Source organism: Crocodylus porosus, unplaced genomic scaffold (assembly GCF_001723895.1).
Source record: "Crocodylus porosus isolate Cpor-Errol unplaced genomic scaffold, CroPor_comp1, whole genome shotgun sequence".
Lineage (NCBI taxonomy): Eukaryota > Metazoa > Chordata > Crocodylia > Crocodylidae > Crocodylus > Crocodylus porosus.
This window is the reverse complement of record NW_017728949.1, coordinates 68,111,351-68,136,635: the sequence shown is the minus strand read 5'-3', so window position 1 is coordinate 68,136,635 and position 25,285 is coordinate 68,111,351. Positions and strand designations below refer to the sequence as shown.

Below are 25,285 nucleotides of genomic sequence, written 5' to 3'. Positions count from 1 at the left end.
CAGCGCAGCCCAGCAATAGCACAACTGGCTAAGCTAAGGAGAGATTCAGCTAGAGGAAGCAGATGTCAAGGAGCTGTAAAATAAACTTTGGCAGAACCTGAGAAGAGACTTTCCTGGGCATCCCCCACTCTAAACCAACACGGAGCATCTACCATCAACCTGAGAGGACAGGGGCAGGGTGAAGGGGAGGTAGAGCCCTGCACAAGATCAGTGACCCTGTCAGACTGACCTCTCCTCGAAGATGAACAGTGCAACATGAAGGCATTTAAAGCATGATTATATATTAGATTTAGTAAAATGTGACTTTTGAATATCTTCACTATTTTTTAAACTATAGAACTTTGTTCTCAACTAAAGAATTGTCAACATTAAATCAATCCAAAATATTTCATTCAATTTACCTGGGATTATTTTTTAATGTATTTACTAAAAATTCATGTAGATCTATGCCAGTTGAATCTGTATATTCTTGACTGGAATCTAAAAGAAATATATAATACAACACTGTTAAACAAAATAAATATTGATTCTTTCACACATATTGCTCTCACTCTGTAAAAGTACATACAAAATAATAATTAAAATTAGGAATCAGATAAATGGAATAGATCCATAATTATCCCCTTCATTAACTGATCACGACATCATCCCCAAATATATCTTCCAAGAGCCAAATAAGACACAACTAAAGTTTCAGTCCTCAGGTTCAAATTGTAGTTAAAACTAAATATTATCAGTTAACAAACTTTCCAGCATTACACAATTGCTGCAGATGCTAGCCAGTAACAATTTACCCTTAAAAAGATTCATGATTTGTATTGTTAGAAACTTTCATTCTCCATGCCTCTCCTTCAATGGAACTACACATTAAGAAGAGAGCTTCTTCAAGAAGTTCGAAGCATCACCTCAAGGAATAGGATGTTTGAGATTACCTAGCCCACTTTCTGGCTATGCTGTCAAACTCATCCCCCCCTTCAGGCGGGACTGGACCACTGGGCTTCTTGTGGGCTGAATCTGGATGTGGTGGCAGCAGCAGGCAAGTGAGTGATGGCAGTGGCAAAGCAAGTGGTGGCACAGGGGTTAACACAGTTGTTGCTCACCCCCACTGCCAACACACATTGTCAATGGAAGGCTCTGTGCCCCGTATTTCAGCAGCAGACCTCATCCCTACTTGCATCACTGCCAAATTCCTGGCACCTCTGCAAGCCCCACTGGCCAAATGACCTAGTTCTGTGCACCAGATCCAACCTGCAGGCTTTAAGTTTGACATCCCTGCTCTGTTAGACCATGGGGTAGTCTTTGTGATTCAGTAGTTGCCACACAAAGCAATTCTAATGCTCCGAGGGTTTGTGCAGACACCCATTATATTCTGTTCCAATCATAAAGCCTAACAGACAAAAGTTCATGGAAAATGGGTCCAATACCAGCCCTTCTGTTTGAAGTAGTAGTAGAGGTCAGGACCATCATCTCTTTGGTGGTGAAGATTTGGCATATGAAAGAGTTCTGTGCTCATCCAGGTAAGAGCTGAAACCTGAGTTTTCCTGGAAGGACTCCAGACCCTCTGAAGCCATGTGAGTAACAGCACTTTCACCAGCATAGGAGACTGTTTATGTGGGCAATCTGTGTGATTTGTTGCCCCTCTCCACACTCCCAACACACACTGGTAGGGTAACAATGGAACCAAGGACAGTCAGAAGTGCTCAGGGCACTTAGTCCAGTCTGGTTCTTAAATCTGAAAACCAGAAGGCAGGCTGCAAGGGGCACTTATGACAAAACATTTATCAGAAGTTGAAAAATGCAATATGCTTAATTTTTATTCCTTTGCCATGTATGCATAATTAGTAGTTTAAGTGAGTAACAATATCATAACCATGATCATTACCGGGAAACTGGTCCCTAAAATTAGACACCTTGTCATTTTCAGCACCCTCAGTTTGGAGAATGTTTAGCTATCACAGGACAGATCTTGAGCTGGACCTAAAACAGCTGTCCATCTCCACTATTTCAGTACTCTCTTCCTTCAGATCCGCATTAACGAGAGAATCATTTTATGATCTGTTTTGGGAATATTCTCATAATAATGGGTGAGTGAACTGGGGTAGTTTAAAGGAAGAACCCTCCCCCCCTTTTTCTTTTTGTTTAAGAAATTCCTAAACACAGTGTAGTTAATTCAAAGTGTTTGGATTAATATTTCTGTGCAATTTATTGAAACAAAACCTGTTTTTTAGCTTCTCGGATTCACTCATGAGCTAATGCATATATACAAAGTTTTGCTACTTAAAAAAGTGCCCAAGCCATCAACAAGGAAAAATGTCTATTATTTTTTTGTCATGTCTTCTCTAGTTATAAGACTACTGGGTTTTGGCAAACTGAAAAAAAAAATAATTTAACGCTGAGATTATTTTTACTCCTGCTATTCCATCTCCTCCACCTTCAGTCCACAGACCCTAGACTTCTTTTTCATCTTTGGTACTACCAAAACAAAGCATTACCCATCAGTATTTTCCACACAAAGTAGGACATAATCTCAGCCCAAGCTCATGGGAGCTCAAGGGTGACTCTTTTATATTGTCCTAGTTCAGCCAACTATCCAAAAGGGTAAAGTCAAGTAGAGGGTTCAGGGAACCGAGACACTGGCTTCATAAACCCCCACGTCAACCTGCGTATTAGAAGAGAAGCCGTATAAAACAATCCTGAAGATCAGAAAGCTCCTCAAAGAAACTGCACCTCCCAAAATGGATTCTTCCCTCCAAAAAGCCCATCTCTGATATTCTTCATTCATTTCATATAAATTATTTCAGTCTATACTGTGCTAGCATGTTGGGAGGTTAAAATTAAATAATTTAGGTAATGAATTGCCCTATTCTCTATGCGTGGTGCATGCATATTACCTTGCTAATACTGGGATTCTGGCAATCAATAACCTTAAAACATTTTTTTAACCAAATACAAATAGTAATACTGGGCACACAAACAAACCCAAAACACTTGCAGACAAGTCACATTTGGGCTTTTCAGTCCTGACACTAAAATACATAAAATAAATTCCTCTCTCTTTTCAAGAGCAGTCATGGAAAAGAGATAAAAGGGACCTGATTTTCAGCAAATAATCTCCATCAGCATGAATAATATTGATACACTAAATCCTGTTAACAGCAAGATTATTTGCAAAAATGGATTTTACATGTATAACTTCTATCACTTAAGTGCACTTATGTTAGTGCATCAAAAATTGTATGCATACACACAAAATTAGCATGTACACAAGCACAGACTGTGGTTCTTATGAAGAATTAAGCCTTTAGTCTTGGGTAAAAAGTCAATATGAATTTGACATTCAACACCATGGAAACAGTCACAGTAGTTACTTTACCACCAAAGTCACTCTAGGTTATTAAGGACTTCTAGATAAACTAAACATACAATTAAATAAAACAGACTGATAGATAGCAAACCTCTTGATAACATTTTTCTGGATAATTTATCACAGGATTTTTCCTTTTCCGTTTCATCTTTTGTGGGCTTCTCTTCTCTTTCAAAAGACTGCAATAACTGGATCTGAATTTTCTCCTGTTGAAAAGTAAAATCAGTCATACTGTAAACTATTTTCAACTGCTCCATAGCTGTACCCTAAAACTGCTTTGTAACATGTTAGTTGTATAATAGAAAAGGAACCATAAATAATTATCTTCTTATCCTTTCAGCATCCAAGTGTTTAAAAAAATATTAAAATTAGGCTATAGAACATGATACATTTTAATGTTTTATAATCCACATACACTTCAAAACATGTTTGCTATTTTAAAATAAATTTTAAAAAGATCAATCAAGATTGTGTGAATATATGTTGTATGCCTAAGTAAACATAGTGCAGGCTTAATTTTTAAATAGTGAACTGCTCATTCAATCACCAATTAGGTTTTTTATTTCAAATGATCACATATCTCCCCAACTAAGGAACTAGAGTCTGAACTCTTAAAATAAGCTATCACAGTGAAACTCCAACTTACAGTTCTTTTACAGTACATACTTTCATGTATTAACAGCAGATTTTACAACCGTTATCCAAGCCTAGAATTCTTACCTTAAACATTAATATATATTTTCCTGGAAAAGTATAATCCTACATAATCCATCCCAAAATCCAAATGTTTAAATACAAATAGATACAAACTAGATTTAATTTCACAAAGACAAATACTGTATTTACTTAAATAGAAAGTGGCCCTGATTATAAGACACTCCAAATAATTATATTCCATATATGGAAAATTTGTTATAATTTCCCAGGTATAGAATCTAATTATTGGCAGTCTGCCTGGAATTTGTCCCCCTTTCACTGTTACAGCGGGGAAAATAAATTTAGAGGATCAGGTAGTTCTTTGCTCTCTACTTCCCCGCCTTTTTCCCTGGCAGCCCCTTCCCCCACCCCTTATTGTCACACCCTGCTCTCCCTGAGCAAATGGAAATGAGAAGCAAATTTGAAAACAATAACCTTGAAATTAAACATGGCTGTAGCAATTTGCATACAGTACTTACAAACTTAATTCATCCACAATTGATGCGTGTTACCTTTTTAAAAAAACTGCTGCAAGTTTTAGCACAGGTATTTCATAAACACACTTTTGAGCAGCACTTTGGCACCTATTTTTTTACATCTAGTATAAATTTTTTTTTTTCAAGTTTCTTTTCAATGGCCAAATCAGTTCCAAATTCACTTTGAATCAAGTTCTAAAATGTCACTGAGCAGAGCTCAATTGTTTAAATCTGTGTGGCTGTACCACTGGGCAAATATTCTCCTTCCCAGACCCATCTGTCTGGGGCTTTAGATACTCCTCAAATTCACTACAGGTATCTAGGTGTAAGCTCCATCACCATAAAATTGTGCAGCTAAGTTTTCCACATTTGGGGAAACTCACAAAGGTCAGCCTGCCTGGAATGCAAGAGACAGGCCTCATCCTAGGAAAACTACTTTCATGATCATGAACTATGCACAGTATTAATCCAAAGCCAAAAGGCTCATGATTTACCATGTAGTTCATTGGGCTGGGCGCCACCAGAGTCAACAGCATTTGAAGTCATGGAGAGCCATGACATTGTATACCCAGAATCTCTCTTTCAACCCCTCTCACCCTGGCGCACACAATTAGTATGGCTCTCCACTCCCCAGTGACCCCACAGCTCAGCACTGCTCAGTGTGTATATATGCTCCAGATACCCGCTACGAAAGATCCATGTGCTCATTAGTCCTCACTCATGACTGCAACCGGGTGTTCTTGTCACAAGTCCTGGGATTCTCCAAAAACTTATGTGCAGATGAGGCACAGGGCAACCTGGTCCAGCTTTAGCTTGTGATGGGTGGGGCCACATTAATCACATGCACCAGACTAAGAGGGGCCAACAGAGGGATTCTGGGTATGCAATGTAGTAGCTCACCATGACTTGAAAAAGTCTCAGCAGTGAGGAAAACTGCAATTAAAGAGCAAAATCTTAGGGCTTATTCAGATGGGTTGCAATACTTGCCCAATGTGGGCCATTTGTTTTATAGTTATGCTCAGTGTTGGCTGCATTTAATCAACTCCATAGCTGGTTTTTATTGTTGAGCACACGATGCTTCTGGCAGCAGTTTAATGATAGACTGCTATTTAATGAGGTTTCCTTGTATTTGATTATAAGACGAAGGCCTTTTTGCCCATGCCAACTGGGGGAAAAAAACTTGTCTTGGAATTGAATAAATACGGTAATTTTGCTTTTTAAATTAGACTGACTTATAACAATGAGTAAAATGGATAATTTTGCTTTTATGCCTATTTAATCTTCTGAGATAGCCAACAAGGATAACAGTAAGCACAAAGTTCCAAAAAAGCGTTTGGAGGATTGCAGCACTTGCATACTAGCAAGTAACTTCTATTCTTTCATTTCAATAAATAGATAACAATTCTATGCACAATCACTGATTTTTTAAAATTTATATTTCTAATGAGGTTGCTTACTTTCTAGATTGTATCCAAAACAGCAGGGGAGAATAATATTGAATTGGTCTACTTAGCTACTATATATGCTGGGTTTTTTCCTCTCTCTATCTTTAAGTTAGTACTAAAGATGCTACTAAACACAACCATATTATTTCTCTACATATTTATTTTCCAGTCAAAGGGAAGACTTTTAGTTCCTGACACAAACTTTTGTTTTTTCTCAGCTCATCATAAACCCAAATGCACATATCATATGCAATCCATTCCCCCCTACCAAATAAGCTGGACTTTGGCTGCTCTCTAGTTACCTACACAGTCATTTTCAAGGAAGTGTATAAAAGCAAGCTAATTTCTTACTAGGAGATTGTGTTTGTATGACTTTTGTTCACTAATAAGATGCCACTCCTCTTTACAAGTCAAAACTTGTATGTTTTAGGAAGCAGGAAAATATTCATAAAACATCAATGCCAATCATGCTTTTTCACCTTAATCACGTTTCATCTAGCAATTGCTTAGTCTGAATTCTCTCAACATGCAAAATATGCAAAATTTGTTTAGGTTAAACACCTAAGAAAATAATTAAACTTTAAGTTCTTTCCCAAATATAACCTGTAACAATGCAGACTGATCAAAAGGGAACATCCCATTTGGAAAAACACATTTTTTCCACCAACATCAATTTTCTGAGATCATGCATTATTACTAAATATACAGCTTCCCATGCTTTCTGCTTTGTTTGGTGTAAGAACTGTTGCACCTAATGAAATACTGCACTTCCCTGGAAAGTTGCAGAAAAATCTGGTTTTAGCTTTCATTGCCTAGGTTCAGCCTTACACACTGTTAGGTCAGCCAATTCTACGGTAGGCATGCTGCCTTAATAGAATCCTCACTGCAACTCAGATCCAACTTTGCCATCAGGACTTTCAATTCTCTGGTCTGTTCACATAAAAATGTCAACAAGATATTATTCACATTCGTTATTAACAGCTCTCAGTAAGTAAAAGAGTCTAAAAAGTCATTCCAATTTGCAATGCACCTACCACTTGCTGCTAACTTGGCTTTGGGCTTCAACACCTTTCCAATACTATTGTTCTTAGACATACTAACAATTGTAGGATAGCAGTGGAAGCAATTATCACCGAAGCCAGATTTCTGATTAGACTGCTTGTAAATAAATTACTCCAGCTTGGGAAACGGACTTGGAGGTTTGAGGTATTACAGAATGTGATTTAAAAAAAGATCCATGGCCTGGTTTCTGCATTCATTAACCATCTCTAGCATTACCAAAGAGGCCAACAAACAAAACAGTTCTGTCCTGCACTCATTTTCTCTTTGGGTTGGTTTGTTGCTCTAGAACAGGGGTCTTCAGCCTTTTTTAATAAGTGTACCTCCAGTGGCTGGATGCAGAGCAGATGGGGGGAGTGAGGGGGAGATGGCACATAGCCGGACGTGGAGAGGCGGCAGCATGGGGTGGTGGGCAGCGACAGTGGCTGCTGTGTGCAAGCTTCCCTCCCAACTCGTGTCCAGCCAGCCAGACAGTGCCTGTGTGGCCCAAAGAGGGGTGCTGCTGCCCTCCCCCTCTCCCCCTGCCCCCTGCTCCTGGGAGGCAGCAGCACAGGGTAGTGGGTGGCAGTGCTCGGTCCCCACCTGCCTATGAGTACCCCCTAGGGCCTTCCCAAGTACCCCCGGGGGTACTGACAGCCCCTGCTCTAGAACAAGGCTGTCCAACTTCTAGGTGGTGGGGGATGCATGCGACACAAGCTGCACTAGTGGGGGCTGCACTACTGGGAGCCAGGGGTTGCCCTGTGGCTGAAGCACACCTCCCACTGCACTCCACAGCACCCTACCCTGCACAGCTCCTTTCCTGCACTACACTGTGGGCTTGCCCAGCACCACAGGCTGTGCTGCACCACCCCCAGGGGTCAGAGCAGGTAGCAAAACATGAGGAAGAAAGGGAGAACCTAGAAGCAATAGGGGGAGCAGTGGCTGGATAGGAGCTTGGGGGCTGCATATTAACCAACCCTTGCTGACTGCACATGGCTCACATGTTGCTGGTTGGACAGCCTTGATCTAGAGAAAAGACAGACTTTTATGGATCATAAGCAAATAAATAATAGAAGAAAGGCTCCTTCCTCCTCTATGTAGTTGATGTGGATTTATATCTCCTAGCATTTGCACAGTATCTCAGGGTATATAGTCTGGACAAAAAGCAGCTCTTTAATGGTTATCATTTGTCTAAATAAGATAAGATATCTCTATAAATATTTTGGAAGATAAGTTGTACTAAATATAGTTCCTAACGCCCAGAAGGCAGGACATGGTGGCCCCTTAGGAACTACCTCATGTAGAAAGGCATAAGCTTTTGTAGGCGATGGCCTCTATGCTTTCACACAGTAGGTTGTTGCTTAGGAAAGCTCAAACCTTTTTGACTGCGGCAGACATTAAAATAAGGGTGCAATGGGATCTGATCCCCAAGCCCAACAATTGCGCATCCTGTCATGCCAAATGTACGTGGCAGGATGTGCAACTGTTGGGATCAGGAACCGAACCCAACTGTGCCATTATTTTAACTTTGCAACCCAATGAGAGTTAGCAAGATTCCTGTCTAGAGGAGCCAAGAGACTTCTGGGGAGTTGAACCGTCTCCCCATGCCCAGCAGCCCCGCCAGGCACAGACAAGTCCAGCTGGTTGGCTGCTTTCTCTCAAAGCTCCCTTGGGAGCTGAGGGGCAAGGATCTTTCAAGTACCAGGCCACTGTTCACTGGGACACTACACCTCAACATGCCTCGCTCCACAGTGCCCAAGGGATACGCAGGAAAAGGCAAGCAACATGCCAGCCTGTGGTGAGCTGAAGGGCTTACTGCAACCTGAGTCCTCAACATGCCTTGTTCAGCAGCTCCCATGGGACCCAGCAACTTGGACCAGCTGATGAACTCCCCACACGTCAGCATGGTGAAAACCAGGTGGTGCACTAGGCCTTGCAACAGACACGCAATCTGTGCCCCCTCATCAATACTGAACACTGGACCAAACAACAAGAATGACAACATCCAGGGTTCATTCAGCAGCACCTCTACCATCATTATATATGCCATCCTCTGCTTACAGTGCCCATTGTCTACATTGGACAGACTGGCTGACCCCTACATGCAAGAATGAAGGCTGCTTACACATGCTTAAAAAAAACAAAACAAAATCAAAAAGGCACTTTACTTTAAACTTGGCACATTCTCACACCAAGTCTAACACATGCCCAGAAGAGGCAGTGCCTTAGCTGGACCTGGCTCTGCAATGTCTGTATAAATCGGGCGCTTTAGTGGGGCTTTTAGCTAATAGCTAGCTGAATCAGCTTTAGCTAAAAGTGCCAAAAAGGCCTGGTGAGGCCCCCGATCTATACAGACACTGCAGAGCCAAGTCGAAGTAACATGCCACTTCTTCTGGTAAAGCATGGGTTTTTGTTTTTTATTTTAATGTTTGCAAGCAGCTGAACTGATCTGACATCAGCTCCAGGAAGACGCATAGGCCTGTGGCAGAACACTTTAACCTCCTTGGACAGTCTATTGCTGCCCTCAGAGTAGCTGTTCTTAGACAATTAACCTTTAAAAACAAAGTCTATATGCAGATCAAGTAACAACCTAGACTACCAGGCATACCACCGATTCTACTCTTCACAGGACGTTTGGAAAGGCTTTGATAAAGAAAACTTTTGGAACAGTATCCTCTAAAATTGCTCTAGTATCATGAAGGCACCTTTCTTTTCATGTCTATTCTTCAGGATAACATGGATATTTTTAAACACTATACAGTTTGTCATGGCCACAGCTAACCTGGGAGGAATCTGTTTTTGTGGTTTTGGCCCACAGACCATCTCTGTGCACAGACAGGACACAGGCATCACGTGTTGCAAATGTTCTATGCTGGGTCCTACACACTGCATTCAGCATGAGCCCTAGACCAGGGCTGGGGCAAGCTACACGTGGCGCATGGGGCTGGACCAGCTGCATGTGGCACAGGCCAATCCAGGATGTGCGCTGCATGCAGTGCCCTGCCAAACTGGCCCTGCACGCTGGTTACACAGCCAGTCCAAATCAGGCCTACAGAATAGTCCAGTATGGCACCTTATGCAGTGCAAGACCTGTGCTGGCTCTGTATATAAGCCCTGGATTGGTTTTGGCATGTGCGGTGTGCAGGGCTGGTCTGGGGAACATGCTACATGGGCTGCCCATGCCAGACTGGCTCTGCGCACTGGCTACAGTGCAAGAGGCTGGTCTGTGGGTCTGATCCAGCCTGCAAACCAGACCTGTGCCCCTCCTCTGGCTTGTGGGGCCAGATGAGTTTGAGATCCCTGCTTTACATAGTTAGAGACAGAGATTAAGTTTATTAAACCTGAGAATATAAATGCTACAGCTTTGAGATTATAAAGTACTTATAAGCAGAAAGAAGGTTCTTTTTTATTTTTCAATTAATTTTAATAGTTTTTTTGAACCTTTTCAAAATTAACACAATCCATTCTAAAAATGTATACCAAAACTAGAAAACTTATTTCAGCTACTGTTCCACTGATATCACAGATGGTTGCAAAACAATTCCTCATGCTAATTCCCCTCATATATGTATAAGTATCAGATTGCTCTACAAAACTGCAATTTCCCCCCAGTTACTTAGTACTTTTCCAACTTGTGTCAACTGAAAACTTGAACTACCCATGATTTTAGGACTTATTCAAGTCAACGATTAAGATATTTAGGCCGCAAATTCAGGGGAAACACCAACAGAAATACCCTCATTAGATAGTGGTTGTTCACAGACAATTTTATGACGTTCTTTAGTTTGTTTCAATCTACTGAATGTGTTTGTATAGTGTTTTTTTTCTAAATCAGAATATGACATGGTATAAAGTCAAATGCCTTATGAAAATGTATTGCGTCAGAGCTACCTTCATCAACTAAACTTGTGAACTCATAAGAAAATATATCAAGTTTGCATGGCAGGCTCTATTTTCCCCAAAGCCAAGTTGTCTAGCACCTTTTAATTCTGATGCTGCCATTTTTAAATTTTTTTACTGTTAGCTTCACTTAGCAACCTTTCCAAAAATTTGCTTAGGACTAGTATAAAGCTAGCCAGCCTGTAGTTACGAAAAATCAAGCTATTAAAACTCTTCTATATATTGTCACAAGTAATTTTTTATTAATGCCTTTTAACTTCGTTTATCAATTATCTACACTACAGGATGGCTGAAAATAAAAGTCAAACAAAGGGAAATCAAAGAACGGTGTTTACATGTTACCACTGCATCCTGCACCAAGGTGACAATTTCAAAACTCGGCCTGGGACCCCAGAGGGAGCATATAGCTCAGGCATCTGGAACAGGATTGAGTATCTACACAGTGACGTGGATAAAACTGATTCTGCAACCAGCTGGTGTGTAGGCATGGGCCATAACAGAATGGTGAACAGGCAGCAGAGACCTAGCGTTCCTCCTAGAATGAGGAGACCTGCCAGAAGAAGAGGCAGCAAAGAATGTGGACCAGCCATGAGAAATAGCAGATGCTCTTCCTATGGGCATAAACACAGCAGATCTACTGCTACGTCTGGCAATTCCACAGGGCCACTATATATTCGGAGCTGAGAATGATGCAAATCCACCAAAAAACTTTTCCAACTTGAACCCTGGCTGAAGCAGTGTGAAAGTTGGATCAGTTTTTGCTACATTTGTATAGTTCTTGACTAGTTCGCAGTAGCAATTGGAACCTAACAAGTGCTACTGTTTTGAACTGTTTCCCTTCTGAAAGGACTCAAACTGTATGGATGCCCATACCTACAGGAAGTCAGGAAAAATTACACAATAAAGAGAAAAAGCTAAGTTAAAAAAATAATAATTTCACCCAGACAGCATTTGTAAGCCTCTCTTAAAAAAAAAAAAAAGCCCTGAATAAAGTAACAATTAACCTTAATTTCTATAGACTAACTATAGACATTTTGGGCATAGAAGAATGCAATTATTAGTAATTAAGACCAACAATACTTGTGCTTGGAAAGTTTAAAGCTGCCTCAAAACCTTGGTAAGGCAATAGGAAATTAAAAAAAAAAAAGTCTTCAAGTCTACATCGTTTTTCTAAGTCATACTTATGGATTAATCACTACCTAAGCCAATGGACATTCTGATCTTTTTATTTGACATTTATAAGAGGGAAAAAAGATTTCTTTGCTAAATACATAGGATTGCCCCCTGTGAAAGGAGTATGAAAAATGTAAATTACTTCGAATATTTATAGAAGTCTACTAGAGTACAATTAAGTCTTGCTTTAAAACATTCTTTAAGAAGAAAAACTTTAGCTAGGTTTCACAAACTTTAGTCACATAATTGTTACCTGGATGTCCTGTGTTATTTCAGCTGTGGGAGGTGGTGGAGATTCTTCACACACAGCAAGGCTCCGAACTAGTTTTAACTTTGTACTTGACTAAAGAAAATATTTACAATTAAAAACTACGGTTAAAACACCCCCCCAAATATATATATTTCAGAACCTCACAAGCTGGGTCTATTCCATTCAATTTACTGCTAAGTTGATATAGAAATGGCAGAAATGTTTATGTATAATATTTTAAAATATCATCAATTATTTTTTGAAGGGGGAAAATAAGCAGTCACAGGTTTGTAGTAGTCATAGCATCCAGCACAACAGAGCAATTCCAATTAATAAAAAAGTAAATGAGAAGCACTGAAAGCTTTCCCTCTCTACAGCAATAAGCAGCCACCAAAAATATAAAGGCAAATCACAAAAGCAGACAACTAGGCAAGACAAAAATCCAAAAAAACCCAGAACTTTATTGCCAAAAATAAAGGATAAAAGTAAATTCAAGGCACTATTCACAAAATTGCAAGGCTTCCTTAGCATGCCAGCACACACATCTACTGTACCTTTGACCTTTTTCCTGTCTGTCCAAAAGACTGCACTGGCCGCTGAACGGTAAGCACAACAAAAAAGGTTCATATTAAACTTCAGACTGTAAGAGCCATTTTTTATTACAAAAGTCTGCATGGCAGAGAGAAAGCAGTTGCACAGTTATCATCATTTACATTTAATACATTTAAGTATCTTTGGCCTAAGGACTATAAACTGTCCCATTTTCAGTGAGAGAGATCTTATTTTTTTCTTCTTCATTTATCATGTTACAATATATAGACACGGGGGAAAAACCCATTACCACTTCTATGCAATTGTTTTGCCCAATAAATCTTGACAGTTAACTGTCTCAGGGCATTCCTATGCCTGCAGTTCTCATTATATGATTTCTGTGACAACATAACATGAAACCAGGCTTTATCTTTCTTGCTCCCATTTCCTAAGACAGTTCTACCTGTAGAACTGATTATTTAAGAAGCGGTGCTTTGATAAATGGAGTGGCTATGACTACTAACCAGAACAGAAACATCTCTACCAATCCCGTCCTCTGCAAGAATCACAAAGCCTGACACCTGAAGAGAGTTAGGTGGAACATGTCATATCAACTGCCCATTTCCCATTTTTTTAATTAAAAAAAAAAAAAAAAATAGTAGTAACCTGCCATGCATCTCTGGCTTTTATTACACCTGGATTAACTTAATTATTCTTCCTTGCGATACAGGAGCTTTACCATTGTTTTCTACCATGTTGAAGACACTTAACTACAGTTAGTCTACACTTAGTTTTTGTACTAGTTTAACTATGTCACTTTCTAAACTAAATAGTTAAAAATCAGTCCAACCTTCTAATGCAAGAGTCAGCAACTTCTAGCCCAGAGCCAGATATAGCCTGTCAAGTCAGGAAGGTATGGAGATGTTCTGGAAAATATGGACTTCCTGCACTAAGACTGTGAGCAATAGCTGTGGTAAAAGCAGGCAGGTTGGAAGTGTTGACGTGCTGATCCATTTTGGACTCAAGATGGGTTGTTTAAGCCCGCCACTTGTGCCCACACCCCCAACTGTGTTTGTAAAAAGTACCATTGAGAAAATATTACATAGCTAATCTTTAATGTTATATTAAGATTTTTGTTTCCTGTGGTAGAAATCTGAGCATGACTTTTTAATATGAGGAAACTGGTGCGTGGAAACGCTATCTTGACACGGTGGAGGTCTGGGCCCAGTGGCAAAGGAGAAACCCGGGGATAACAGGAGGCCTCCATTTTGCTGCAACCTTCTTCTATCTTTACAGCCACTGAGATCCTGATCTCATCTTCTTCCTGATCCACTGTTGAGGACTTGGGGCTGAACCATGGTTTGTCTGGAACCTTCCCTCAGGCCTGTTTGCCTTGGGCGTCTCCAACAGGAGTATGAGTAACATAGCACTGAGGATCATTGGGGGACACAGACCTCTTCACTCGGTCCGTGGAGAGGCACCAGCGTCGCTGGACCAGATGTTACGTGCAATGTCTGACTCGTAACTCCCAAAACAAGCACTCTATTCCCAACTTTGTAATGGCCTGAGCTCTCACGGTGGCCACAGGAAATGCTACAAGGACATACTGAAGGCATATCTCAAGAAAATGGATGCCAACATCAAAAACCAGGAGGAGCTGGCTGCCAACCAACTCCAATGGTGCCACAACCTCAAACAAGTGGCAGTCCATTTTGAGGCAAAGCATCAAAATGGAAAGGAGAGAGTGGAGGAAGAAAAAGGAGAAAAATCCTGGCTTACAGCCCACTCACCCCTGTGGAAAGGCCTGCAACTTCTATAGCTGGATTTGTGACTCAAGGATTGGACTCTTAAGCCACTTCAAAATCCACCAATGAGCTGTAGTAGAGATAAACCTCAAATTGAGGGATTGCTGACGATTTATGATTCAGATTTTTCTTCCTTTTGAAAGAAGTCAGTCAACCAGAGTATTCTTCATGTCAATCAAAAATAATGAGAAAAGCCAGCACCATGCAATAGTTCATTTTTAGCAGATGCCTGCCACATGTTTTGGATTGCAAAAGAGGAATCAGAGTTCGGGAAATCACTGCAATGGAAGACCATAAAGGAATTTCAAGATACAGAAGTCCTGTTGAAAAAGTCAACTGTAACTTGCAAATTACTCAGGTACTTTATATGCCATGGGCTGAGCTTTTTCTATTGTATTTTTAATTCTTCTTCCTCCTTTTACCTTCTCTGTTCTTATATCTTATAGTTCACCTTTACATATTCTTCTCCACATTGTTCAGCTTTTCCACCTTCAAAACTCTCATGTCTCTATCCACCTGCATGCATTCTTTCCATTCATTTCAGTGCACTTATTCTTACCTAGAGCATCCTCCATGCATCTTAAGAAGTTTAAGACGGATACTAACTCTCTAAATAAGATGGCTAAACTAAGATGAGGTGTTCCCCTCAAATGAGAACTGTAGCCTTTGGTGAGGTGCTCTGTAACCAAAGGCTAAACAAAAGTGGTGCTCCTAACTCAACAGCAGGACTATGGAAAGTGTCAGGCTTTTTACCAATCATTTCTGAGCATTTGAGGGTGTAGCTATTATTCCATTAGCAGTGCTGGTTATTCAGCACTACCCCAGAACTCTTTTTTTGGAGTCCACATCCAACAGGAGTCAGAGAAATCTTTTCACCTCCCAACCTCACTTCTACCAGCCAGAGAGCAGGTACATTCTGCCTTCCTCCTGAGCCAATGCTGTGCAGAAGCATCCACCACTTACCTATTCCCTTCCCAGCCCTCTCTTTTATGGTCCTCCTTTGCAGCTAATTCTCTGGTGCCTGCTTAGGGTGGTGCTCAGACTATACCACACAGTGTAAAATGGAGCTAACTTAATACCTAGTAGTATTGGAGAGATGTAGCTGTGATGCTCCAGAAATAAATGAGGGGCAAGGATTTTTGTGGGTGATACCTTTTATCAAACCAACTGCATGATTGAGATGATTCTTGTCAACTTCACTACCCAAGAGCTTTGGACTCCAGCAATCAAACAGGTTATGAGAACTTCTGTCGGTTTTCATGGGCTGCTTAAGAGAACCATGAATAAAAGCAGAGACACTTGAACTTTCTGCATGTTTATGGAAGCAGAAACATGGTGGAGTTGCATTACCAAGGCATTTGGAAAGAATTCTTCATTACAATAAATGTGCCCAAAACACACATTTCAAAACAAGGTGAAGATTCCCCATGTAGTCCACTCAGTCAGTTACTCAAGCATTTAACATGAGTCTGAATTAAGCAGTACAATCTTAAGTCATCACAGAAGTCACTGTGCCTTCCCTCAGAAATGTAGGCAGAAATCTGATGGAGCAATTTTTGATCCCTTACAGATTGACAGCAACAGGTACATAAGCAGCAGAAGGAAAAAACCCCCCAACAAAACAACAAACAGCTCACCAGTGTAGTCATAGTTAAAAAGAGGGGTGGTATATAGTTGATATATTTCTAATGTTGCATTATTAATCACTCCTTTAATTTACACATTAATTATCAGTGGCCAGTAAGACAGAAAGGGAGGTAATAACCAACACCTCAAATATTTTTTTAAGTAGTTACAAAAAAAGAGAGAGATAAAAACATATTGCTGCTGAAACACGCTATGATTAGAAGAGGGGAGGCCTGTGTACAGACACACAGCTCCTCCTTGCCTGTTTGTTTCTATAAACCTACTGCAGCTGAAATTGAAATGTCATTGTCACTACACGTATTGTTCATGGCAAACAAAGTGAAGTCAGAACCTCAGATTCAAATGGATTCTTTATTATACCAGATGCTTATGAAGATTTTTTGCTAATGGATATAGCATTTAAACTATATTCTTTATAAGGATGCTTTAAACCACTATAGTTTTAATGTTTAAAATATGATGGACAACTTTAATTCTCTATTAATCTAACACATGTACAAGGATTTTTTTCTGACATGCTCCTGTAAGTTGTCTGGTGCATTCAAGGTAAAGACCTTCCCCAACGTGGGACTCATTTTTCAAATACCTCCTGTCACAGGGTGGGATATATCTGTATCAAATTATGACCTCTATTTTATATCCTATTTTCCATTTTGCATGCTGACTATAATTTTGTACTCGGTATTGAAAATCTAGCCTGATCTTGACAAGGTCAGTCTATTATGCTACATTCCAGTTAAACTCCCAGCCCTAGAAAGGTGGCTCAATATCCTGTTGAACAACAGTCTAAAAAGCTATTCCAGAGCAATCTAGGACCATGAACTATCTAGAGACACATACATGCTATGGTGATGGAGGGTCTCACACTCTTTAAAATATTTATTTTCACAACTCCCCCGAAAGGTAGGGAATGCTATTTATCATTATGTTGCAGGTGAGAACAGTGGTGCAGAGAACCTAAGTAGTTTCTCAGGTTCATGCTGGAAGACTGCAGTAGAACAGGGTCTGGAATCCCCAGGTCTTTCAAATACTAGATCAGTGCCCTACCTATAGCACCAACGATCACGAGAGGAATGGTGGTCATATGGTTAGGGCACTAGTTCAGTATTTGAAAGACCTGGGATTCAAAACCCTGTTCTACTGCAGTCTTCCAATGTGAACCTTAGCAAGTACTTATGCTCTACGCACCACAGGTCTTTCAAAAAACATGGTGGAGGGGTGCCATAACTCTGAAAATGCTGAGAACCCACTGGAGTTTTATTTGTGTATGCCCCACCTTCAGCATAAATCTTCAGAAAGCTGTAATGTAGCAAGCTGGATATCTCATTGAAAACTGAGCAGGCATGAAACCTTTCATGTCCACCTTACATATTTCTGTAGCATCTCTTGGACAGTGAAAAATGTAGACAAGACGGGCTTAGATAACATCCATTTATCAGTATTTAATTTCTCCTCAAACAAATTCAACTTGTTTCAAGTTTGCAGAAGGACTAGTGCCATAATTAGTGTAGCGTTTGATGAAAGAAGGGGGAGAAATATAGGAGTGAATGGTGACCTTCTACAGAGCATTGTTATTCTGGTTGTCACAGCAATCCTTCTTGAGATTCATGAGTAAATTGCTGATGTACAAAGTTCAAAAATAGCTTTTGAACAGGAGGATAAAACGACATTTTACAAAAGCTACAGAACTTTAAGACTACCTAGGCAACATATGTATTGATGACATGGCCATATATAGCCACATACACAACAAGAAGCGTTTAAAAACTCTTACGCTTAGGCAAACTAGAAATGTTTTCCAACCATTTGGTCAATAAGCTTTTGAAGTTATACATTTTAAAATAGATCTTTCTATTTTTATTCACGCTTCATTTGTTGAGGATTCTCTCAGATAAATTCTTTCCCAGTTACCCATATGTATTCCAAATTTAACCCTCTCAGGCAGGACAACACTTATGAAAACTATAAACAAGTTCTGGCAAAATAAAACCATATCCCATGAAGTTAGTAGTTGGTCAACCTGCATTTTCAAAGACACTGATCACAACAAAGAACTGAATAGTCCACTCTGGAAATGCTACCCTCACAACTGATTACGTTCCGTATTCAATTAAGCTAGCAACAGCAATGAATTACAATAAACCGAGAAAAAAGAAGGAAAAATGGGAGGGGAGACAGCTTCTTGAGTATCTTGTTCAAGCTCCCTTTTGGCATAGTTTTAAGTAAAGCATGCTTTCCTTTCCTCTTTCATCGTAGCAGTACTACAAAAGTATGTTCTGCATGGGAGCTAACATTTCCATTATGTTTCAGGTGCATACAGCAAGGCTTTGGAATCCAAACACAAGGTATAAATATGAGTTACTGAACAGCTGCTCATCTAGTCTGCTTCTCTCTGCTCACACAGAATTTAACTAAATACCCTAGATTGCTAGAAAGGCAATAAAAATGAACAGAGTAATTCTAAGACAGACTAACTTTTAAGAATGGGGATAGGGAAGGTAGATAACTCAGATGCCATGTTAACAAGCACGTGAATCAAGGGATAAGAGCAAATAGTAATAGATGGGACTGTTATGCATGACTACGCATAAATGTGAATTCTAGCCTAACTATAAGACACCAAGACTAAGACAGTCAGGAGTGTAAGGGTCATGCCTGCACGCAAAAACATTATGTGAATGTAATGTACAAACATTTTTATAGCAGTCATCGCTGTATCATTAAGTCAGGTTGGACAAAGGCGGTGTACAAAATAGAATATACAAAGTAACAGTGCACAATGCTGTACAGCGCTAGCCAAAAAAAGTGGGCTCTTAATTTGGCACATAGAACAAAACTGTTAAGAATGCATGCACTGGTCTTTTTGTCCAATTCAGTTAATCAGAGAAAATGGCTGTGATTTCAGAATATTTATACTAAAAACACACTGATAGGCATTAAACAGCATGAAATGGGAGCCTTGATGTCAGCCTTCATAAAAAAAAAAATATTCTGTGGATGAATAAAAAAACCTAAACAGGAATCTTAACAAAAAATGAGCAATAGGAGATAAGAGCAGTTGATGTCAAGAGCATCTGACTGACGCATAGCAATGCAAGGTATAGCATTTATATTTGAGAGAAGGGAGGACAGAGAGTGTGCCATTTGTTAAAAAAGAGGTCATCTAACTGTCAAAGGATTGTGGGAGTTGCATCATCGGTATAAACCCCAAATGGACCTACAAACCCAATTATCTTGTCTATGTTATATACTATTGTATGCTGCATAATAAACATTATGCATATTATGTGGATGTGCGCACATTATGCACATGTGTATTATATCATCTGTCTTGTTTTATTATGTAGTGTCACAGATCCCTACCTGTGCGGGTTACCTCTATCACTTGTTGCACTGCCTGTTACTACTCCAACCGCCTAATGACCCTGTACTCTTTCCCCAGTTTCCAGCAACAGTCTTTCCTCTACATTTCTCTCTGCTTGTCAGACAATGAGTTTTCAGCCCTGTTTCAGTAATTGGATAGTAACAAGAAAGCGCATCCACAAATTAGTAATTATTTTTAATATAAAGATAGCAATATATTTAAGATGACAAACATTGCACTATGTGAGACTCCTTAAATACAAAAAAGGCAGGTCCCTCCTTTAATAATAACTAATGCATTAAAAAATTATATTTGCTAATATGAAAAGTCATAGAAACAGCTTTTCAAAACATACCTAATAATGCCACACAGTCTGAAAGATGGGATACTAGCACAGGCAGTACCAGGCAAAGTACCGCTTATCACACGTGTTCCTTAGGACTGAGACCGTATCCATCTCTCTCTGTTAATCCATACAGAACATTTTTCACCATTAATAAATACATAATTACTAAATAATATTATGATTGTAGATTGGAGGTTTGCTACAATATGAAGGAGAAATGAATAATTAATTTTTCCTACTGCTCAGAGTTTGCTCCTAGCATGCTTTGACAGAATTACTAGAAGAGTAATTACAGGAAGAATTTGGCACAGAGAATACTTTTACTGTGTAATCTTGTGTGCTACTAGTTCACTTAAATTGTTTGGTCACAAGTCAGAATATCACGATAGTGTTCTATAACCACGTTCCTCACAGGAGTGCCTCTCATTTCCAAACCTGCTGAAATACAACTTGATAGTCACTAGGGAAGAGATGGGCAATTCAGAAAGCAACTGCTTTCCTAAATCACAAATTCAAGGCCATACCATGTAACTTCTTTAAAACAGTGAGTGGATTTCTTATGCAGCATACATAAAACATAATATCTGGAACAGACAATTTGATCTGTATTATGCAGAACAGGATGGTCCCTGCCATTATCTAAATAGATGAGGCAGAAAACAGCATTAACCAAACCATGAAGTAAATTACTCTTAATTTGATTTACAACAAATAAATACAATAATGTTACTTTACTGGAAAATTAAAGGAGGGTTTTAAGAGCAGATGAGCATGGCTTGGGAATCCCTGATGCACTGGGACACAGAACAGAGAAGCCAGTAGGACGCCAGGCACAAAAGGTCAAATAAGAATACAAAGGAAGCAAGCAGCCTGAAAACTCTGGGAGGGCTGCAGGGGCAATAAGAGGGGGAAGTGTGTTAAGAGATAATAAAATAAATGACAGTCACAGAATCAGCCATCTTCTCTGATCATTTTCACTACATTTGATTACATTATTCATACCCTACTTGAGGAGCCTGTTATAAATACTATTCATGTGCTCTTGAGGAGACTGATGAGTCATTTTCTTGTTCAAATCCTACCTACACCAATGTGTACAGGTGCAAATCAATTATAAACATACAGCAACTCAAAATTATCTGGTATTTGGGCCTCCGGTGTCATGATAATTTAGGTTTCAAAATGTCTCCCCTGGACTCCAGATGGGGACAGCCAAAGCTAACGGAACAAAATCCCTGCAGTGCACAAAGCCCAACGTGGATAGTTCTGGGCAGTTGAATGGTCATGGGGCACTGCGAAAGTGTAGCAAGAACAGGACCCAAGTGGTTAAATTGACTGTTACCTGGTAATTACATTGGAAGGTAGAAGAGAAAAGTGAGGACAGTGAATACACTACACAGCTTAAACAATTATAGTCATTCAATAATATTGTAGCTAATTACCCTGTTTTAATTGATGTGCAGCACACCAGCTGGTCTGAACATTCACACTAGGCAGCTGAGACAGGACTTCAGGAGAAAGGCTTTTGGTAACACTGGGGGAGGACTGACTCTCCACTGCAAAATACTCTTCAGGAGGACTGGGGTCTGTGCTGTCCAGCACAGCAGCAATGGGACAAAACAACCAAGTTAGATTCGATCTCCACTTTGGAAATGAAACCCTCCTGGTCTGCAGTGCCTCATACTGGAATGCTGAGCAAAGCAATTTTACTTTGCCAAGCTGTGGCTTAAACGTGTACAATGAAGAGTTAGGAGACATTCTCTTAGGAGTATTATAGCTACAGAAAGCTCATTAAACCTCCATTTAGAAAATCAGAAAAACAAAAATGAGCTTTTTTCCAACAATCTTTTGATTATAAGACATTCTGTGACACTCTTGGAGCATTTCTCTTACTAGTTTGTCTAGTTTTATTCCTCATCTGCACTTGAGTTACAGTAAGAAGATATAGATTATATGTGTGTATGTGTACATATCTATCTATGCATCCATCTATCGCCTTCCCATCATATTAGAATGTATATGGTAGATGCTGCTGAGCATCTACCATAGCTAAATCTTGATCTTGACAGCAGTCTCTGGTATTACTTTAATATTAGTAGCAACTAATAAAACAGACCTGTAGCTACCAAACTGACTAAGGCAAACCAATGTGGCCCAGCAGCCTCTCTCCACTATTCCAATATCTGCTTCCTGGAGGTCTCCTTGCCAAAGGATCAGCTTGCTCAATCAAATGCAGCTGGAGGACAGCTGCTTGGTCACAAATAAGAACCTGGTGAACTCTCTCTACAAAGCAGTTAGGCAGAAGCAACCGCTGTGTTAAAGTATTAGAGAGGCATTCATTCCACTGCCAACATTACAAGCCCCTATCCATTCTTTGGTCTCATCTGACAGACAGGTCTGCAAATTCATTTCTTCTTTTCACTCAAAAATTGCTGCTGTCATCTCTGAAAGCACTTTCCTGCTCTGCAACTGCCACCCACTGGCAGTCACAGCAGCATGTGCCTGGCAGACCCAGGCGTCTGGGGAGACGGAAGCCAAATTTATAGCTGGACTGTGCAATACTGACCCTGGACCAGACAAACAATTCATAGTCCCGTATTGCGCTCTAAACCAAACTCGCCTGTTATACAGCCATTCTGTATAACAGGAAGGCCACCTTTTTGTCATGTATATTAGCTTCACACCCTGCTCAAGTGTCACGTGGATCTCCTTTCTCTGCTCAAGCTGATGCACTGCTTTCTGTTCCCTCCTTTGTGCTCCCTGCTCAGTTTGCTGCTCTGCTTTCTGCTCCCTGCCCAATATACTGCTGTGCTCCCTGTCTTTCCTGATGTGACCCATGCTACACACAGAAGCTTCCCATGATATTTGTGGCTCTCAAGCTGTCACCCCTGCTATATAATAGATGTGCTCATTTTAAAATCATGTTGTCTTCTGATACTAAACAGAATAGGATGGAACCTAGTCACATCCCTTATTTCTACAACTGACAATCATGAAGCCTTAGAAAACCTAACAAAAAAAAAAAAGCCAAACAAAATAAATAGTTTCACTATAAACTGCTGAATTTAACAATGTTAGTCTGGATTCTACAATGGGAAAATAAAGAAAACAATGAAAGAAAGTGAGCTCTTGCATTATGCCCAGGAAAACACAGCTTTCCACAAAGTTCAAACATGTACTCAAAGGATATACTGCAACATTTTTACTCCACTGAAAAATGGCCATATGACTTCAACTTATTAAAAAACAACTGACAATGTATTAAATGTGCATCTGGTAAAACAATGGAAAAAACATCTCCCATCCTCTGGTTTTGTAAAAAATAGGTTAAGCTTCCTTGGCCTTTGAATACGAATTATAAGACCGCAGAGCAAGAAATAGGTCCATATTTAACATGATATACTAGTAAAAAAAAAAAAATAAAGAAAAATCTCTTACCGGCAAATCATTTCTGTTGTCAGAATAACTTTCATCCTTTTCTCCTTGAGTTTGCTCATGGCTTTCTGATTTTATAAGGTTTTCAACAGGGGTTATGTCTTCAAATTCTGCTTCTGAACCCTTCATTCCATCAGTTTCATCTTTTACAGGAACAGTATCAGACATCCTCATTAGAGAAGCTTACTTTAAAATTCTACAGGAAATATGAAGCCTTCAGGAAGAGAAAAAGTAGATATAGATACAGAAATATGTATTACCAAGAAGACTTTACATTTTAGACCGATTAAAAAAGATTCCCTCTCTCTCACACACGTTTCTGCTAGTAGATGCCTGCAGATCCTTTATACCCTCTCTCAATATCTAATAAATTGGACATTTCAGATACAGCAGCTGACTCCAGTTTCAATATGCAAAGTTAATTTTTTCTAATTGAAAGGGGGAAAGACCTTATTTATACGTTTACTTATAGTAATGCTTTATTATATATGGTGGATCAGCAGCCAACATAATCCACTGGTGTACAAAATTCATCAATTTAATGAAGATTCATTTTGCCTAATTCTATTTCCAGATGAAAAATTACAGTTATGACGTTACATGTCAACGGTAATAAAGCTAGCCCCTGCAAAATTATTAAATACTCTCTAGCAAGAGAAGAAAGGGAAGAGAAACATCAGTGGAAATTAGGGTGGTGGAAAAATAACACCCTGTAACAATGGAAGACACAGAAATATCTCAATGACCAAACAAATTATTGGAGATATTATCTTGCTAATTCACTACTTCCTAACAACTGGTGCTTCAGGTTTCATTTTATGAAAGAAACAAATAGATAAGACTAAAAGTTATACCACTGAATACATACAAAGGGATTTTAAGCACACCATCAGAAAAATGTCTTAAGAGTAGTCTGTCAAATACAAAACATAGACCTTGTTACCTGATGTATTTTACAGATTTGGGAGTGTGTTCTTCTACAAAAATAAAATAAAATAATCCAAAATTCCTTTTCACAGTAGTCAACCAAGATGTCAGCTGTAATGAACCATCTGCAATCTGGCAGGAGGAGTCCCATGTCCTTGTCACCAATGTAGAGTCCTGGACTGAACTATACTCTCTTGACTCAAGAATACCATCCCTTTTAGATGCCTAAAGTAACAAAAAATATTGATAACCTTCATTAGTGGAAAAGGAGAGGTCTATTTTTAAAACAAAAAATACAACAACTCAGCGTTTTTCATTTTGATTCAATGTGCTTGTCTTATTTACTTTACTTTTTAAATTTGCAATTTCCCCCCCCACAAGATTTTTACCAATTTCAATACGCAAATTAACACAAACTAGAGAATCATTTTAACAGTACTACTAGTTATACAGTGATGAAAATAATTCACCCATGGCATTCTTTCTGGAATGGAATGTACAATAAAGGATTGTTTTATAAGGAAGACTTGGGAAAAAAGAAGTAGTTCTTGATTGTTGGAATTCATGAAACGAGTTAGTATTAGCACTCATTTTGTAGCACTGTTCTTTCCCCCCCACCCCGGTTAACTGTGTAATAGTAGCATATGCATCCATATTCAAAGGCCAAAAACTTCTGCTACAAAGGACATTTTCATGATTACCCTTCGGTCAAGATTTACAAATCCTAAAAAAGTGAATGTTTCCCATCACCCCTTTTTTCCAAGAGTCATCTCATCAAGAAATAACACCACTCACAGCTGAAATTAGAAGTGCTAGATATGAGAAGGAAGTGAGCACTAAACCAAATACAATCTGTGAACATGGTGGAATCAGAGAGCAAAAAGTACT

General features: G+C 39.5%; 1 protein-coding gene across 12 annotated transcripts in view; it reads right to left on the bottom strand.

Moving 5' to 3' along the window:
• The window catches only part of R3HDM1 (R3H domain containing 1), a 169,974-nt gene that overhangs the window by 83,253 nt on the left and 61,436 nt on the right, over window positions 1–25,285 (bottom strand). For 8 of the 12 annotated variants that reach the window (XM_019554019.1, XM_019554023.1, XM_019554026.1 and 5 more), the window contains 6 exons: window positions 24,414–24,622; window positions 23,474–23,684; window positions 12,897–12,938; window positions 12,346–12,435; window positions 3,456–3,570; window positions 402–480 (listed from right to left, as the gene is read on the bottom strand). In XM_019554019.1, the coding sequence (XP_019409564.1) occupies window positions 402–480; window positions 3,456–3,570; window positions 12,346–12,435; window positions 12,897–12,938; window positions 23,474–23,644 (497 nt within the window). In that variant the 5' untranslated portion in view covers window positions 23,645–23,684; window positions 24,414–24,622. Of the gene's footprint in view, window positions 1–401; window positions 481–3,455; window positions 3,571–12,345; window positions 12,436–12,896; window positions 12,939–23,473; window positions 23,685–24,413; window positions 24,623–25,285 lie in introns of those variants that run through there. The other 4 variants (XM_019554027.1, XM_019554029.1, XM_019554024.1 and 1 more) reach the window with 3 other exon arrangements.